Source organism: Acanthopagrus latus, chromosome 12 (assembly GCF_904848185.1).
Source record: "Acanthopagrus latus isolate v.2019 chromosome 12, fAcaLat1.1, whole genome shotgun sequence".
Taxonomy (NCBI): domain Eukaryota; kingdom Metazoa; phylum Chordata; class Actinopteri; order Spariformes; family Sparidae; genus Acanthopagrus; species Acanthopagrus latus.
Genome location: NC_051050.1, coordinates 25,063,741 through 25,083,415, shown reverse-complemented (window position 1 = coordinate 25,083,415; position 19,675 = coordinate 25,063,741). Strand labels below are relative to the sequence as shown.

At 41.7% G+C, this 19,675-nt stretch overlaps 1 protein-coding gene across 5 annotated transcripts in view; it reads right to left on the bottom strand.

Moving 5' to 3' along the window:
• Positions 1-19,675, bottom strand: part of pde8b (phosphodiesterase 8B) — an 86,478-nt gene that overhangs the window by 11,166 nt on the left and 55,637 nt on the right. For 3 of the 5 annotated variants that reach the window (XM_037117352.1, XM_037117353.1, XM_037117349.1), the window contains 9 exons: positions 17,443-17,499; positions 8,292-8,482; positions 5,355-5,414; positions 4,301-4,358; positions 3,920-4,008; positions 3,719-3,797; positions 2,782-2,922; positions 2,608-2,696; positions 2,464-2,518 (listed from right to left, as the gene is read on the bottom strand). In XM_037117352.1, coding sequence (XP_036973247.1) covers positions 2,464-2,518; positions 2,608-2,696; positions 2,782-2,922; positions 3,719-3,797; positions 3,920-4,008; positions 4,301-4,358; positions 5,355-5,414; positions 8,292-8,482; positions 17,443-17,499 — 819 coding nt within the window. Of the gene's footprint in view, positions 1-2,463; positions 2,519-2,607; positions 2,697-2,781; positions 2,923-3,718; positions 3,798-3,919; positions 4,009-4,300; positions 4,359-5,354; positions 5,415-8,291; positions 8,483-9,249; positions 9,633-17,442; positions 17,500-19,675 lie in introns of those variants that run through there. The other 2 variants (XM_037117351.1, XM_037117354.1) reach the window with 2 other exon arrangements.

The window sequence follows — 19,675 nt, the reverse complement described above, 5'->3', positions numbered from 1 at the left end:
AAAAATTTTGTTCTCAAGGAACATCAGAGGGCCAAAATCTCAGACCGCTCCTGTATTCTGTGCAAAACCTGTCATCTTGTATGTCAACATGTATTTTTGGTTTCCCGGAGGTTTTTTAAAGGACTTTTCAGGGTGTAGAAATGTGCACAAAGGACCGATTCAGTAAATCTGAAACTGATTGATTACTTGTTCATGCGGGGACAACTGCTTTAAAAAGGTCGAGTTTGCAAGATAGCTGATTGTTGAGTGTCATTACCAATTTGTAACTCGACGCTGATGCTTTGTTTGTGCTTTATTAACATTATGTTTGTGTGACTGTGTGGTGGCATCTGTGTTTTTGTGTTTGATCCAAACTTTTCATGCTGACATTACTTCTGTGAGAAGTTGATCTTCATGTTTTGGGACACTCACAAGTCACTTGTTGCTACCTGTCGAGCTAACTTTGAGTAGTTTGAGTCTCTATAAATGCTCCTCGATGCCATTTCTCACCAGTAATCGACGTGAGAGGAGCTCTGCCCAAAAACAGCAAAATACCAATTTGTGAGAGATTTTTGAATAACAAAATAGCAACATTATCTAATTTGAAAGATATTAATTTGTGTAATTAAATTGAACAAGACTGATAATAAAATGTGAAAGGTGAAAATGATTTTAATGTTTGTTCTACGCTTCTTCTACCTTCACTGTGAACCTTACAGCACATTCTCCATGTTTATAATAACATATTTTCATGCAGGTGACAATTTGTACAGAACATCCCGTTAGTCACACTGAGGTTATTGAAGATTTGGATATGAAGAGCCTCTAATCCAGTTACAGAAGATTTTCCTCACCCAGTGACTCACGGCACCTTTACACTGTGCTGACTGTGCACAGTGCACATTTATGTAACCATGAATGTTTACATCCAAACATGTCGTCTTTTTAATCATGTTCAAAATCAGACAAATAAAATTTGCGTTTGATACTTAGAGATGAATGCCTGTAATGTTTGTTAATTACTTCAATTCTCACATGAGTGTCTCCTCTTACAGCCTCTCTCCTTAAATGTCTAAGTCACTTGCTCTCAGGTCTCCAGTGCGTCCCATACTGAGTAAATAGGATTAAGACAGTATAAACACTTCTAATGACATACACGGCTGCCAGATTTAGCTGGCTTCATCGTAATGGGCTTCTTGGGCTGCAAAGCACAAACAGACATCTAAAAAAAAAAAAAAAAACATCTTTTGAATTAACAAGAATAAAGCTGGGAAATAGTTGAGATTATGATGGCCTTTAATTGAGAGGGAAATACAAACAAAGCTGACCCTAAACCTGCTGTAAGTCTGGAGTGCTTAGAGAAATACTGCTAACTAAACAACACAATGAAATGGAAACCGTGGTCTGCAGCCAACAACTGGGTGGGAAACGATGTGGAATAAATTGTGGTTTCAAGTGCTCAGAGGAAACTGTTCTAAGAAAGGGAACAGCATCAGATCAGTGATAACCTGAGGAGACCTCTGTGGTCTCTTTGTACATCAGAGGCACTGAAGACATAAATTAGTTTAAAATGTCATCAAATACTTAACTTTTGTTCCCTCTTTGCATCAGCTCTGTTCTGTAATGCGTGGTGAGAATACATCAGGAAAAAGGGGACACCCTGATAAAACCATTCAGTTTGACACTGCACAATTCAGGTTGTGTGGATGACTTCCATGGTTTCGGGAATGGGATCAGTCTCTGGCATGTCTAAGGATTCCCAATCCCAACAAGCAGGAATGAATGCCATGTGGCTTTGGCAGGCAGATGCCAACGGCTGACTCACCTTATGCACACACGATGAAAGAGAGCAATGAGCTAAAGCTAGTCTCTGTGCAGCTTTTCCTGAGGTATAAATAGCCCTGGCGCCTGGCTGCTAGCCCTCTGGGGCCTTAGAGGGGGATCCTGGTACTTAGCCGTAGCTTAGCATAGTATGACGTTATTGGCCTGGAACCCAGCTGAGCGCAGCGACACACCTGCTTCAGAGTAAGTGTGCACGCTGCTCAGCAGGGCTGGAAGCCTGCGAGGCTGCGTGCCCCGCTCAAGTATTTAAATCTCACACTTTAGCCTGCAGTTCATTTGAAGTATTTATGTAAAAACTGAATGCCAGCAGAGTTTGTAATTTACGTCCAGCTTGGACTCAATCATTCACTCTTGATTGGGCCAAGCTTCGCTGCAGCATTAGGACGGACGTCTGTTAAGGCTCAACAACAGAAAAACTCACTGTAATCTTCAAAAGTGAGTTTATGAGCCCGAGGATTTTGTGAATTTACTTTTGTAGCAGCATTTTCTCCAAGCAGCTGCTAGTAAGCTAAGGATTTATCATGTTGAGCTACAAATCAGCACATTGGGCAGATCTGAGAGAACGTGTTCAAAGATTTCAAAGATTTCAAAGTTTCAACATTACATCACCTGTGTGACACATGAGATGATGACTTCACTCACCTGATTGTTGTTGTCTATATGAGGCCTCTTGATGGATACAAAATGACGAATCTTCCTGTTGGAGGCGATACAAAGAGTCTGTCAGTAATTGCTGTTATTTGTAAATGTACATTGATCACTTTGGTTGGATTAATCTGTGCTCACCCCCCCTGGCCGATGACAGGTGTTATCTTCACGTGTTGCTGTATGCTGTCGCCTGACTTCTTTCTGGCGTAGTAAATACCCTGCCACTCCTTCAGAGAGAACAGACCAGTCAGGATACGATAACGAGTATCATCTCATTTCACGGATGGGTTCATGGACGGACGTGAGACTGACCTTTCCTTTCTTGATACAGGTGTTGATGGTGTCCAGCAGGTCGGCTCTGTTCTTGTCGCTCTTGGGGAGTTCAGTCAGTTCCTTCCCGATCAGCTCCCCCTTGTGGTAGCCCATCATCCGCTCAAACGCTGGGTTCACGTACTGCGACACAACCAGGAAGACCAAGTGTTAAAGTCTGTTCTGCTTACATGTACTGTCTGATTTATGTGTCGCTGGCGACAAATTTAGAATAATTCAATATATTTACAAAAAACAATGAAGTTGATGAAGTAAAACATTAAATATATTGTTTTCTACATGTGAAAATTATAATCCCCATGTGAATAAAGCAGATTGTGTGTGATTCACAGGCAAAAATGTGAATTTCAAACTTAATTTCCCAAGTTCAGTATGTATGTAGGATAATTCAGGTCAGGTTCACATGTGACATTATTTTATTTTCACCTATTAAAATTTTAGTTCACATGTGAAAAGAGTGGAATTAACATGTGCAGAAGCAAATGTGTGATTTCATGAGCCATGTTTTGTTTCCACATAAGTAAATTCAACTCTCTCGAGAAAATGTCCAGTTCACATGGGGAAATTATTTTCTTTTCACATGTTCACATGTTGTTCACATGTTACAATTGACTACTTGCTATTGACAATGTGGAATCCACATGTGTAGAAACAACTAATTGTGTATAAACATGTGACTTTTACACATGAAAAATCAAATGTGTGGCCTTTTTATGTAAGGGTTTTTGAAAAATATGTCAAAAAGGAGACGCAAATAATCACTTTTGTGTTTTACGTTTGTTCTCCACAGCATCCCAACTAATTTAGATTTAAAAAAACAAGAACATAGTCTATCGCCTGCCTCCCCCTTTTAAGGAAAGGTTTGAGACTTTGCTCATTCTGACTCTACGTATGCACATACATGCATGTGTCATCCTACCTGTATTATGTGGTCTTCACTGGTGATCTCCACAGCCTCTTGACAGAGCTCCAGCGCAGTGAAGACAGAGTTACAAGCCCTGCGGATTAATGAAGCCACACCGACTCAGGATTAGTGACACCCTCCTTCTTATGTGTCTGTGCATGTATGTATATGACTGCATGGTATGTTCGTCATATGGTGTTTTTTTCTCTGCTGTACCTGAGTTTGAACTGGCAGCGCACCTCTCCGTGTTCGATCTGTATGAGCTCATTGTAGCAGGCTGACACGCTGCTGTTCTCCACAAACCTCTGGAGGCCAAACAAGGTTAAGTGGTGTTTGAAGGAGAAGGAGAGAGAGACGGGTGGAAAATTGAATGAGTCAGGATTTACTCAGTAGCGTCTTGTTTTTCAACCTCCTACGTCATTTTCACACCATCAGACACCGCTGACAATGAGTGCTCTTTCTAAACTGCTGCTATTTTAGTGTCTCAAGTCTCTTTGAAAGACCAATAAAGACAAAAAACATCGATCAGAAACAAGGAAACACACTTAGTCTGTTAAAAACACACAGTCAGAAGCTGAGGAATGTAGTTGGACGTACTCTGCTGAATCCAGCACAGAGGAGAGGAAGAACAGACGGCTCCTCCTGGTCAGCCGGCCTGCGACGACAAACACAAACATATATTCTGTCAGCAAAGTTACAACAAATATATATGTTTTTGTGGTGATGTCAGGTATTTCCACAGACCAATAAGGATTCAGAAACATTTAAATCAGAAACAGTCATACTCCTGATTGGTGTTACAGGTTAACAGGTGAGATTTTAAGCATTAATACAGCAGCAAAAAAAATATTTGCCATGAAAAAGTATTATATAGTTACCTCTGTGCATTCATGTTAATGCATTTGAGTCTCTCATCGTCTTCCCTGCGCCTCTTTTCAACATGGCGGCCTATTAAGGACCTTTCTCATAGCCGAACACACTAAAATGTGTTTGTAGTATTGATTCATATTTGATCAGCACTGCCTAATTTAACAGTTTGATCCAAGATACATGAGCCTGTGTTTCAAAGCTCCACACAGTGTGGTGGCTGACTCATCACAAACTCTGTTTTTCGAGCTAAAAAATGAACTAAAATATGATTCTGAAAACAATTCTAAGCCAGAAAAAGGCTGTGCAGTAACAGAATCTCCACTGATATTTGATCAGCACTGTTTAGTTTGACCTTCGTTTCTTTCGAGCAGTGTGTGTTAAGATGTTGTTTTCTTTTTCCCCTTTAAACTTTATTGAGCAAGCATTTGTTTTGGACTGAGATGCTAATGCTCAAGTGTGATGACTTATGTCCAATGAATGTGAAATTTGTAGAGGAAAGGTTGAGTTTCATTCATGTTTAATCTAATATCCATCAGGGAAGAACAGCAGGGTGGACAGCCTGACATGATTCTTTCTGAGCTAATAGAATTACTGCTTTGCAAAACCGACATTACATTGAATTTATCAGTGTTTCAGGTGAAAAAGGTTATTCAAGGCTTTCTGACTGATGGTTGTTTGGTTTTAAACTTTTATTGCTGATTTTCTTTTAGATTTGAAGCAACGTGGGAACACATGTGTAACAGAGGACATGGAGATCTACAAAAGCTAAAATCAAACTCACCTTTGTGGCACAATGGCGAGAATAACTGTGTTTTCAGAGGGCTTTGTGGCGCGGATCAACCTGCGAATAAAACAAATGAAACGGATTAAAAGTCAGCAGGAGTTCATTCCATTCACACTTTGAGCTCATGAGCAGTTGCTTGGACTCAGGTACATACAGGACAAACATGTGGGCAGGTTTGAGGGTGATGTCATTACCACAGGAGAGAAGCAGAACATTTCACAGAAACACCAAACACATCTGCTTCAAGCCACACTGCTGGCACGACCAACGGGGAAAAGAAGACAGCAATGGAGGATGAAATCAAAGGAGGAACAGAGGGAACAGATGATGGCACTGATCCTCAGGGGGGATTCGGACGGGAGCGGGTGAACAGGAAAGAAAAAACTGTGTCGAGGAGACGAGTGAGGGAGCAGCTGCCAGACTGTGGTGATCAGCAGACAGCGGAGACAAATGGATCTGTTCCTGTGATCAGGGAAATAATGAAGCACTTATAATAAATCACTCTGCAAAATATATGGTGGTGGCTTTTAGGGTAACCAAGAACTTTGGATGGCCTGGTGCTGTTTCTAACAATAACTCCATACAGCCACAGTCTGAAGAGAATCAGGACAGAAAGTCCAAGAAGCCTTGACGAAAAGGTCCCAGCTTCAACACAAATAAAAGGTCTTTAAAGAAGTGATGCCTGGAAGGTTTTCACACAGGCATTCAGACGACCATGGGACACACACACACTGAACTCTTTCAGCCTCGGGATTCCCCGTTTAAATGCTGTAAACACAGGTCCTTTGTTCACTGATGTGAGAAGGCAGAGAAAAAGACCATACTAGTTATTTGCAGTAATCGAATATTGTTTGTAATTTAAATGTGACTGCAAGATATTCATTCTTGTTAGTCAGTTCAACGTCAGCATTAGAAGGAATCTGACATGTTTAAGAAATTGTTGAGTGGCCCAGTCGCCACAATAACATGTCGACATTTTACATTTCTGCATGGCAGCAGCCTTCCAATGTTTGCAAAACTGCTCATGAAACTACTGGATATTTTTAATGTCACGTCGGGACATTTTCCAGCTGGGTATTTTAATGGAACAGCGGGAATACGGGTTACTTTTAATGTTTGGACAAATGTGGTGGCAGAACCAGATATTTTTAACAAGATATCGTGACAATTTGTTGGTGTATTTTCTGATGAGACAGGACATTGTTTCAGCTGTGTCTGTGGCAAGAAAGTGGATATTTTCCATGAGATTTTGGGAAAAATTTGCAGCTGAGAGCTGTATATTTTTAGGGCTGTTTGCAGTAGAGAAACAGGTATTTTTAATGAAACGTTGGGGCATTTTTTTAGCTGTTTCTGTGGCAATACATCCGGTAGGGTGAGTATCTGTTCCTAACCCTAACCACGTGGTTTTTGCACTTAACTGTGGCAGAAAATAAACACAGTGTTGTTACAACATACAATCAAACATATTCATGTTTTGCAGAAACGTACACAGTCAACATGTGAGATTGAGTTGCAGCACAAGGAGGGAGGAACAGTTTTGGGTAAAACATAGCTCTAAAATTACCATCTAAAAAAATCCTGAGATGCCAGAAAGTACTAGGAGACTAAATTAGCACAGACCAGTATTTCCAGTATAAACTCAATAAAAACATGGCAACGACTAGCAGTGAATGAGATTATTCTACAAGCTCAAGAGGTCTGTGAAAAGTGTCCAGTGATTTTTGTTGGACAATGGACAAGAAGGAAAAATGCAACTCGTTTTCATGCTCCTGCATGTGTACTACAGCACTCCTGGGTCCCCTGGGCCAGTATCCAGCTGTCATGTCAACAAACATACTCAAAATGTGCAGTTCAGGCTCACTCGAGTGTGTCTCTGTTTCAACAGCCTCTTATGAATTGTGACATCCAGTATCAACCGCTGCCTCTCTTTAGAGCAAAACACTGAATCGAGAAATCTTAAAGAACACGAGCTAACAGACTACAGTAACTCAGTGTGCAGCTTCAGGCTGGAGACGCCTGCGGTGCCTTCAGTGAACACCAGATGGCACCAGCAAGCCCTCCACTACAGTGCTTCAAGGCTGAAGTGATTTAGACAGACTGAACTCTGGAAGTTGTTGTAAACTACCAATTTAGGGTTAATAAAATAGAACGGACATTTTCTGATTGAGGAGAAGGTTCATGTGGTTTCGGTTATTGAAATTATTTCACCCTCTTGGCAGATGAAAACCTTTCAAACATGTCAGACACACAGAAAAGAAGCAGGACAGGGGATCACAGAACTGTTTGACATTTAAAGGCTTAGGTCAACATTTTGGGAAATAAACTTATTCACTTTCCTGGTGGGAATTAGAGGAAAAAAGATAAATACCAAACAGACAAAAAGCACAGGATTGTCGCAACATAAATTGAAAGTTGAACCTAAAGAAAAGTTTCAACATATCTGTGTTTTCAGAAATGGTGTGTCAGTATTTATTTTGGCAATTGGGTTGAGATGGTTAGCTTGGCATGAAGACTTAGCAAGTGGAACAGGTCTTAAAATCCTCCTTCCACCACTGCTAAAGCTCACAAACTAAAATCTTGTTTTCTTAATTAACAGAGTAAATATGACAAGTTGTAGGGTATGGTATGACAGTTAATTATCAAGTTTTAGAGGTGCTGAAAGGTGGATTCTGTTACCTTTAGCCCAGAGTCAGGCCAGCAATTTCCCCACTTCCAGTCTAAGCTAAGCTAAGAGTCTCCTGCCTTTTATTTACATAGAAGACAAATGTAGTATCGATCTCCTAAGTTACTCTGAGAAAAAAAGCCAATAAACATATTTCCCAAAATGTCAGACTTTTCCTTTTATCAAGCATTACTACTGTGCATCAGTCCTTTAAAGATGAAATAGGAAACCACCACAGAAGCAGGGACAGCAGACACACAGGTGAGGCTCACCTGCACACAGCTTCAGGCTCAAAGTAGCGCGAGTGACGTCCATCAATGACTATAATCTCATGGTGCTTGTCCAGGAAACACTCGACGGCAGACTCAGGCGTCCGTGCGATGTTACACCTGAAGCCGGCGCGGTCGCAGGCCCACCAGAAGGCATCGCTCTGGCTGTCCTCCTTGGCGAACACCAGCAGGACCTGAAGAGACAGGGAGGAATGGACGCCTGGGTGAGACAGTGCTGCTGCGACAGTGATAATTACAGAGTATCTATGTTAGTAGGTCTACACTACATTTACTACTCAGACAGGACATTCTCCAGAGCAGACATCCAAGAACCAGATGTCAGCTGTGTTCACCTCAGACACCACAGTTACTGACATTTATGGGCCTGAATAATACAGTACACAGGTGTAAACTCTTTCGCTATCATTTAGTAAACACAATTTTGAGATTACAATGAGCTCATTGCCATAACCCTCTGCTGTGATGGCCTCTCAAGGGGATATTTAACCCATAAACACCCAACCTTCCCTTTAAGGGTTGGCAATATTTTTTCTTTATCATTTTAATGAAACTGGATATAAAGTTTTAAAGGATTTGTGAAACTGTTCATTTGCCAGATGGCTTTAAACAGAGTGAGTTATACTGTTTGTGTGTATTTCTACAACAATGAAGGATAACACCAGGACTTTACCTGGTGCTAGCAGTCTGTGCATGTTTCCTATAGTGCTCATAGCAACATTTTCATTTTGTATAATTTATCTAGAATACTATTAAGAGCTGGGATGAATAAAATATGTATATTAATGGTTATGAATACAAAAAACTAAAAATGTGATATTGATGTGTAGGGCCTGTAATTACAGAAGCATTTTGCTGCCATGTTATGGGTTTATAAGCTATAAAAACGTATTTTCATGCTATAAGAAGGTATCATGGAGCTATGGTGAGCATTTATACCTGCCTTCCTGGCAGTTGCGGGCGGTTTGCCAGCCGTACTTTCCCATTCAAACACACCGATACCTTCGACCGCTTCTGGGCTACACCTCAACATACCGAGGTGGAACGACTCGGTGTCGGCGAGCTGGCCTCTGCCGCCCGGGCAGCTCGCCCCTCGGACATCCAGCATGTCGCCTCTCTCTCGCCAAGAGAAGCTCCGGGGGGAAGGTAACGGGAGGGATAATAACAGCCGGTGAGTGTGGTGTGTTTACAGGGGAAACCAATGGATCAATTCAGCCGTTGAAAATGGCGCCCCGTTCATTCCTATGACGTATATAGGCTAAAAGAAGCTAGGCTAATCTGTCTGTTGATCTAATAAGACCCGGATCTTTCGCGCTGTGTGGCCCGGGCATGCGCACTAGAGACTTCCGCCGTCCCAGCCGGCCCAGTTCCGGTGTAGTACCCGGCTAACTTAGATAAAGATAAAATAATTTAATTGTGCGGTTCTTCTAGACTTTATAAATGTTATCAGACTGAATGGCTCAAATGATGATATCCAAACGAGACATGTCGCGGGGTTTGTGACGCTCAAATAAATGTATCCACCATGTTACAGCCGCTTCTTTCACGACGTTAGCTTGTAGGGAAATGTGTTTTGAACCACAGTGTATCACGTGACGATGTAATTTGGTTTTATAAAGTATTATATTGTCTCTACATTAATATTTTATGTGTTAAAAGGTGTCTGTCCACTCTGGAGATTGTGTAACTCTAATTCATTGTTACCTTCAAATTTGTATTGAACAAAATAAAAAATCTTTGAAGTTGTAATTACACAGTTTGGCCACTATGACAGTTGAATGCAAAGCCTGGCGCTGTTCCTGATGGATTTATTATAACAACGAATTTTCTTGTTATGATGCGAAATGTTTCATTTGTTAATGTGAAATGCTTTTATATCGTACCGTGATGTAATAGATTGTTATAATGTGAAACATTGTATTTTAGTACATTGTTATAAGACAGAAAGTTTCTTGGTAATCACAAGTCATGATACATTTGTTTTTTCACTATAACATGAAGAACATCGTAACACGCTATAACTTGAAACATTTCACTTGCAAGAAGGTAATTACTCTATTTTTATATTTAAGTACATTTTCTATGGTTTCTGAAAAAACTAAATGTCACAATCAATGAGAAATCAGCTGAAGTCTCGCCAGAAAATGTGTTTTTGTTTGTGTTTAAGTCTCTTCTGATTTCACCATGTGGTGACTGGCTGTGTAATATTTGTGATTAATTCTAAGGGACACTACCTTCACCTTCTTATGAGCATATTTCTGAAATGGGGCACGTATGTTTTTATTGTCATTTTGTGGATGTTGTGAGAAACACATTTTCCTATTGGTCAGCTGGGTTGGGGAGGGAAACAGAAGTATGTTCAGTTGATTCAATGCAATTTTCTTATGATTTCTTTGCAGTTTAGTCTCTAAATCACTTTCTCATATAATGTATTCCATTTGATTTGTTTGAAAGGTTATTAATAGGTAATACAAAAAATTCCCTCAGCATTAAACTGAGCAGCATCACTCATGAAAGCTGTTTCACACCAACAGACGTGAAGCCTGCAGAGTGCAGAATCCTGTTTTTGATCCCACACTGAGTTTTGACCACAAACACACCGGCCACCTTTGGTACAGTGGTGAGGAAATACAGCACGCATACAGTAGACACACACACACACACACACACACACACACACACACAAAGGCAGCTGGTCTGCAGCCAGAGGCAACAGTACTCAGCTCGGCCTCGCAGCAGCATCACCTCCTGACTCCCTCTAAGGACAACAAAGGATAGAGTGACACAGGGAGAGCATGGAGGTGCAGCAGAGAGAGCGAGGGAGACAAAAGCCTCTCCACACTTCATGTATAGTTCTAGTTTAGTTCTGTTCACACCTGGAGGACTAGAGATTATAGATTCTGATGGTGTGATCATAGTCAGAGGAAACATCCTGCTTTCACGATTACTGCACATTAATTTATTTAACAACACTCATTTTTGATGAGATCTTTTATTATGTTTCGTTCCTGCAACTCTTTCTTGGTTTTGTTTTTAACAGTTGCCAACTAATAAAGTACAAAATAAAGTAGATTCCAGCTGTTGGATTTGAAGCTGCGACCCTTTTTATTTCCCCAGGAAGGTCCGAAGACAGGATATCTGTCTTTCTGAACAACACCCTGATCGTTTCTTTGTGTATCCAAAATGCTCCCACAAGACAACTTCAGTACGCAATATGTAATTTCTGCCACTAGGGGTCTTTCTATCAAAACAAAACATAATGCAGACTTTCTGGAGGAATAAACACCAGGACTCTCATCAGATTCTGTTCTGATCCAGAGCTTTTTACCGACATGAGGAGAGCTCCAAGGAGGGGGGAAAAATAAAAATGTATTTGCGGCGAATAAACACAAATGATCAAGCAATCAGTCTCATTTTGTTGGTGGTGAACACACCTTAACCCTAACTCACATTTACTGATGTGACTCAGGCACAAAAGTTCACAGGTGAGGTAACGTTTTAGAGTTTTATTTACGTCAGGTTCCTTCCTCAACTTGTGGATTTCTCTAGTTTGAACATTGTTGGAAACATTTGGGATAATATGAGGACAAAACTCAACAACATACAGAACAAAAATTCAATCCTTTTTAGACGTTTCAATGCTGAATTTTGACATATTATATCTTGGTGTAGTTTTTTGGGGGGTGGAATCAAAAGAGAGATGCCACTCTTGTTCCAGCATGTCTGACTTTGTTTGACCGGGTTTGTTTTTGTCTATATCTGTTTAATTTTCCTCACTGTACAACTGTTGTTGATGGAAAAATAAGTCACCATGTCAGTTTTTTCAGAGCTAGAACAGAAACACTTCTCTAAGCTCAGCCTTCACAGTTACAAAACTGTGACATTTCAATCCCCCATTAATAGTTAAAAATCGATCTATGGCTCCATGTCTACTCAGGACAGACAGAAATCTGGAAAAGCACAGGTGAGAACGACAGAAGAAGATGTAAATAAAAGAAGGAGGGAGACGATGAGCTGGTATTGGTGAGTGCCTGTGAAAGGTCCACAGTCTTTGATCTGGCGCTGGCTTGTGTAACCATGGTGCTAACATGTGAAATTCCACACACACGGTACCCAGCCGAGCCTGAGACGACGCCGACCGCACACATCTCTGACCTGCCACCCAAATATGTCACCAGCGATGAGCCTGGTAGGAGGCGCCGCCGGTCTGATGAACACACACTCAAACAGATACGATGTTAATGTGACGGACTGTCTGAGCGGCACGCTTCTCTGAGCATAACTCACCGTTAATGCTACACAGTGTGTTGATGTATGTTTACACAATAACCTGGTTACAGCCTCTTTAAAGTGAGTACATCATTTACATTTCCCAGCACCGATGGGCTTCGTGCTCTGGATGAAAAACAGCGTACAGTTAGCCTCCAGTTGGCACAGCCTGATCCTCGCCTGCAGCCGAGAGCTGACTCACAGTTTCAGGGTTCAGAGGTTAATCCTTCATGTTTGCACAACCAGGCCAGATGCCATCTGACGGAGGGAGAATCCCAAACACAGAGAGGTGTCATCGGGCTAACTAGCTCTGAGCACTTTATCTGTGTGGGAGCGTAACACAGTCTGAGCCCGTCAGACAGTTAACATGAGAGTCACTGAGATCCTGCATCAGGTCGTTATGCAACACTCTGTATAAAACATTAATCGAATATGAAGAACGAGATCGATAATTCTTTAACAGGCGGTTAAAGAACGCTGGTGTCGACATGTAAATGGAGCCGGTGCTGTTTGATTTTCACCTGATGAAATGATCACAGAAGTGAGTCTCTGATTTGATGCAACTTTCTTTGTTTTTGCAGTAAATTTAAAATATTAGACGAATTTGATTTCTTTACTATGTTTACATGATGTTTGCTTTGCTAAGCATCTAATAAATCATGTCAAGTAGAAATGAAAGTGACCTGACTGGAGATCCACTGACAGCACAGCAGAGATGATGAGTTAAATTCTGGTCAACAAAGAATATTTGTTTGTTTTGAGTCGTACAGTCTGGTGTCAGTATCAGAAGACTGCCGATAAACTGACAATACATTTTAACTAATGACATCAGAAATCAGCAGCAGTTTGATAAAAGATGAATCTTTTCAGTCACTTTGAAAGAAAAACTTCTTCCGCTAGCCAGTAGTTTGAATATGAACTTCAATCAAGAAGATAAGCGGATTAATCTATAACGAAGATATATAGATAATCAATATAATCATTGGTTGCAGCATCATTTCACCACCCCCGCAAAATTAAGATAATCTGATAAAAGTCAAGAATTTAAATGTTAAAGCTCAGACTGATGGTGTCAGTCACACTGTCACAAGCAGAATACCTGCCATGAACACACCTCACCTCAGTCCAGCACGACAGTTACCACAGGGTGTGTGCTTTATGCTAACGCTAGCTGCTAAAGGAATGTGTCTGCATTATTTTCTATGACAACAATATCAGGCTTAAAGGAGCAGTCTGTAGTTTTGTAGAAGAGAAGAGAAAGATCTACTAAACAAACTGAGCTTAAAGGACAACACAGTTTATACTGTTTTATTTGGTTTATATGTGGCGGACCCTGCCACCCTTGTAGATGTGATTAAACAGCTTGTTTAACTGTATTACTACCCCACTGATATTGTAAATATTAGACGTATTCAGATCATGTTTTGTTTACCCAACTAATAATATTCAGTTTTTGTAAGAAAACCTGCAGATTTTCACATGAATGTGGTTTCAGATAATCACATGTTCATATTCATGCACACAGATCCATGTTGTGTATAAAGCATTTCTATTTCATGGTATTTATTTAGGGGATCAATAAAGGAACATCTTAACTTACTTTATCTTAACTTATCTTCTAAGAACTGGCTTGTAGTGAAGGTTTTACACACTGTGCTGCACTTTCTCCTCGTATATATGTGTATATACGACGTACCAAAACACGCAGCATGTGTGTATCTGTACCTTCACTTGTGTAACGAGTGAAACATGAGCGATGAGATAAGCTGAAGGAGGACGGACCTGACGAGGTTGAGACTCTCCAGGACTGTGAGGCAGCAACAGTAAATGTCAAGGAAAAACTCACTATATATAACTCTCTCCTGCAGAGAATTTTATCTCCCTCTTTTCATCTCTCCAGTCCGGGTGGAAGGAGTGAAGCCGGAGAGGTCGCCGCTCCAGCAGCAGGCTGGAGGTCCGGCTTTAGTTGGGCTGCTTTAGGAGCAGTTAGAGGGTTTTATGGGGCATGAGATGAGGTCTTAGAAGGCTTTTTTAATAAAGCCCCCTGGTCCCTCCACCTGCCTGCACGCTGCCACAGATTCCTGCTGCGATGTTATTTGGCATTGTGAGTTAGGAGGAGGAGGAGGAGGAGGAGGAGGGATGCTGTGGCTGAACATGAGTGGCATGCCAGGCCTCTCACATCACTGAACTCAGAAACCTCTGCAGATCAATCAAACTGAAGCAAATTCAGTCAAAGCAACAAAGCAGCTGATTCTCTGAGGTGAACAGAGGAACGCTCTGCACGTCATGCCCACACCTCAACCAGCTGATAACCTGCAGGAAGTCCTTGTTTCTTTGTTACATAAGGATAAATCTGACTAGCACATGTCCTAATCCCCGAGCAGAGGATGAGCACAGACAATCCCCGACTCAACTCAGCCTCACCTTGTATGTTACCGAGCTCTCGACGGGCTGCAGGAGATCCCAGCAGGACTGACAGCAGAGCAGAGAGTCTGCTCGCAGTTTCACATCAACACAAAATCCTTCTAAAGAAATGAATGTACAGATCTGACCAGCGACCAGCTCCTGCAGTGAAATATGTTTCTATGTTTGATTCCAGTTTAAGGACATATTATTAAGAAGAAGATCCACATCAGACAGAATTTGGATTTTCTTTTAGAATATCGTAAACTAACAAAAATGACGGGAGATAATTTTACATTTTTAACTGGAAATGTTGTTTTTGACTGAAACCTTCCTTTTGTCATTCAGGAGATCCTGAAGTTTCAGTCCGGCTCATAAAAGTACCAGTTTTATATTTATTTTGTCAGAGAACGGATGAATCCACCTGATATTTTTATAACCAGCGTCAAAATTTGGTGTTTTAGTTTTTAGTGAACTCAGACAGCTTATTTAAGAAGATGTATTTGAATGTTTCAGACGTCTATGTGAGTTTTTGTTGAGCTGAGGTGGTTCAGGCCTCTGATCACAGGACGCCTCATGGGTGCCTCCCTTTGGAGGTTTTTCCGGGCAGGACCAACTGGGAGGAGACCCGGGGCAGACCCAGAACTCTCCGGAGAGATTATACATCTCATCTGGCCTGGGAACACATCGGGATCCCCAGGAGGAGCTGGAAAGTGTTTTCTGGGAGAAGGGACATCTGGAATAACCTTCTGAGCCACTGCGACCCGAGCACGGATAAGCAGACGAGGACGGATGGATTTATATCATCTTCAGTGTTAATTACAGGTGTAATCCTACATTTCATTTACTGTCCAGTAAAAACAAATATCATTAAATCATAAGAGAGGACTCTGAACTCTTCAGAGGAATATACGATCCATCAAACATGCAGAACAGAGCAGCTCGGGTTCAACCAGCAGAGGATGTAAAGAAGGCGACCTCTCAATGATCAGCACAAATAAAACCTGTGTCAGCGGTCACCTGACGATTGATTCACGATGGACTTTAATAATTGTGAAACAGTCCTTTAAGATTGTTCTGCTTGCTCATGTAAACAGTCTCCTGCACTACAAGACGAGAGGCGGAAAATATTTAGATTAAGAAAACTATTCCAACACACTTCCAGTCAATTTACCACCAGGAAGTGAAGGTGACTCGTGTTTTCCCAGTAGAGAGAACATGTTAAAAAATCCTGACGCGACTCGAACACAACACGAGAGTCCAAACAGTCTCAGAGTGAGTTTAAAAAGTGAAGTGTGCTGAGAGTAAACACGTCCTGAGTAAACACCTGAGCAGAGCGACGCTGATACAACCTTTAATCGGTTTCTCATTCAGATGTTAAACTGAAGAGAGACGAAGGCAGCAAACAGCAACAACGTCTGAAAAATATGATATCATCAGGCAAAAAGTACAGAAAATATGTGCTGCTCGGGACGCTTTACCAACCCAACATGTGTCAGTTTGACGACTCAACAATCAACTGTCTTTGTGGTGCGTTCAGGAACCGCTGGGACAAACCTACTGATTCTACCTTTAACTTTAATAGTCTTTGAATTCTGTTAATATGACGTGAGCTTCAGTTAGCTTCAGAGGGGCAGAGGGTCTTTAACGACTCTGTAAGGAAACTCCCACACAGTTTAGAAGCCTGTTAGATGAGAGCTGAAACTGAAAAGTGTCCAGTTCTCTACGTTACAGCACTCAGAGGGAAACTCTTTACTGGAGGTGTAAACAGCTGAAACATGAATGAAAGCTCATTTATGCCTGTTGAAATGTTCATTTTGACTTTTCAGGCCGTGTTTTTCTGCTCCAGACAGATATTTCGTCTTTGAGTTTCTCTTTATGTTTATTAAGCGACGACTCTGTGCTCAGTGACCGCACCAGGTGAGCGTTTAGAAAGATTACCTGGGCAGGTTTAACTCACGGTTCTGTCCTGAGCCTCCATCAATAAAACAATGGTTAGCTGTAATCCACAAAGCGCCAGCAGCTTCCACTGAGGCTCAGGATATTCTCAGTCAGCCCACTCTCTCTCTCTCAGACACGACGTGTCGCTTTGTTAGATTGTACAACAACTTACACACATCTTATTTACCATCTGTGCCGACTTTAAAAATGTATTTATCTATTCACGTATCCACCCACTCTTTTTCTTTTTGTGTTTGTTTTCTCTGACTGGTGGCTCCAATATAGTTCATACACACAAGAAGCTTCTTACTTATAAATCATAGTAGTTGCTGCACGACCAACTGGAAAAATAATCAACAACAGGACACCTTGTGATGTGCATTCAACAGTTTCTTTGTGATGAATCAGATAATCATATAAATTCAGGTCTGGCGCGGTTATCAATCATAATCTTTAGTTATTGCACAGAAAACAAAGGAGGAATCGGCTGCAGCTCGCCTGCAGGAGTTTGTTTGTCTCTTACCTGGATGGGCTCCTGAGTCAGTCTCATGGGTCCTACACATTCTTCTGTGGCTGAAACCTGCAAAACAACAGAGGATGCTTTTACAAACAGAGCACAGAAAACACTCAGAACAACAAGCTGGGAACTCTTCTTACCATTTTACCGTTGATGTCCAGAAGCATATTGGCATATTGCTTTTCTTTCTTGCACAAACTGTTTATGTTGCAGCTCAAGTAGTTTTTCCTCTCTTTCAGCTTTAAAAAGGTCCTGAGAACAATAACGTCTTCAGTAAGAAGCGGCGCTCCCCCCGATCCTCCGCTGCAGATGGATATTTACATGCAGTCTAAGCAGCCCAGAGTGAACCTGCCTGCTGTAAACATCTTTAGAGGGTATTAGCAGCCAGTCACAGATTGAACACACAGGGTTACTTGCATAATCTGGCTGCAGGAGCATCACACTCTGTGCTGTGTGTGTGTGTGTGTGTGTGTGTGTGTGTGTGTGTGTGTGTGCAGGCTTCTTAACCCCATGCGTCACTCTGGGGTGAATAAGCAACTCAGCTACATGTGCATCCTCTGAGCGTCTGCCTGCACACACACACATGCTTACACCACACGATGAATCAGCTCCGCACACACATTAATTCTATGTGTGTGTCACGCCTGGGATTTTAACCGTCAGGTATCTGTTTTTTTGTTTTTTTTTAGCAAATTCTGAGTCACTTCTCATCGAACGATGTGGTTTTTCTCTTTTGTTTGTAAGCACAGTCATAACCCACAGGAGGGGACGTCTCCAGGTTAACGTCTCCACCCGGCTGGAGATGAATATCCATGAGGTGTCCACAAAAACAGAGCGGGGAGACGAAGAAAGACGGAGGAGAGGGCTGCACGCCACGCACAAACCACTGCGTGACTAAAGCAGTGAGGTCGCCGAGAGCCGCTGACTCAAGAGAACATCAATAATATTTGCTGGTGATAATTAGACTTAAAGGTGGAAACGCCACAAGCCACAGCTACACTCACACAACCACCAGCGTCATCAACAGGTCTAACTGCTACACCTGGAGAAGTGATGGAGGTAAAGGATCAAAGAAATGTGGGGAACACTTTAGATTATTCAGGTCTTTTTTAAAGATGCTTGTTGAACAGAAGAGTTAATAACTATGTAAGAAAACATGTTTATTGACGTCTCAGAAATAAAATTCTTCTGAGTTTCTCATAATTATTTATAAAAAGTGATACAAACACATTTATTGAGTTTATCTAACCTTCACTCACGTTTGTTGTTGTGTAACACACACCACGATAACCCTGATATTAAAAATATAAATATTGATATTGTGTTAATGATGCTATCTTCATACAATCTCAAGCGTAGGTTATGTTATGAAGACACGTGTTGGCGTGATGCCGGTTTAGAGTGAACAAAGAATGCAAACTGAGGGCAAAACCTGCGACTCTGACACGAGAGACTGTAACCTAATCAAACCAAGTGTTTCAACTGGAACAGTTTTAGTGTCAGTTTTAGTGACCTTTATGATCAGGAAACACTTTTATTCTTTTGCTCTTCGTGCTGTATGTTGTCATAAAATTGGAATATTGTGCTTATCAGGTCGCTCTGAAAGTGCTGAAGAAGCCAAAGATACAGTCTGTTGATCTCTATCATCCTCACAGCTGTTTGAGTCGGACCATGATGAGTTTCTCAGACCTCTGAGTGTCAGTTCCATGTCGTCGGCCATCTTGCTGAAGTCTCGCAGGGCAAAGACGTGAGGTCGGTCAGGTAGGAGACGACCTGAGCGCACCGACAAGAAAGCCAGTCAGAAAGCTGAGGAGCAGAAGACTCGTGAGACTAAAGGAAAGTTGTCGAGCGCTTCTGTGATGACGAGAAGCACAACCTCCGACGATGTCAGGAGGCGCTGAGGCTTCATGAGAAAGTGAGTAATTCTGTTTTTACTCGAGGACGTCGCAGCCAGATGTGAACCAGGACAGGAAGGAAGGAACAGCTCAGTAATCACAGCTGGAGAGGGATCAGTCCGTGGAGTTCGGACATGATGGAGGAAGTGTTGGGAGAAGATGTCCTGGAGCTACATGGAGTCTTAGATCAGGTGACTTCATGGAAATACAGGAAGGGGAAACAGGCGGAGGGAGATTTAAGAGGCGGAGAGAGTTCAGAAGACGGATGTGTGAGGAGAGGAAGCTTCGTTGGTCACAACCGAGAGACTTGTGAGGAAAGAAATGGAGTTAAAACGTTTATCTGC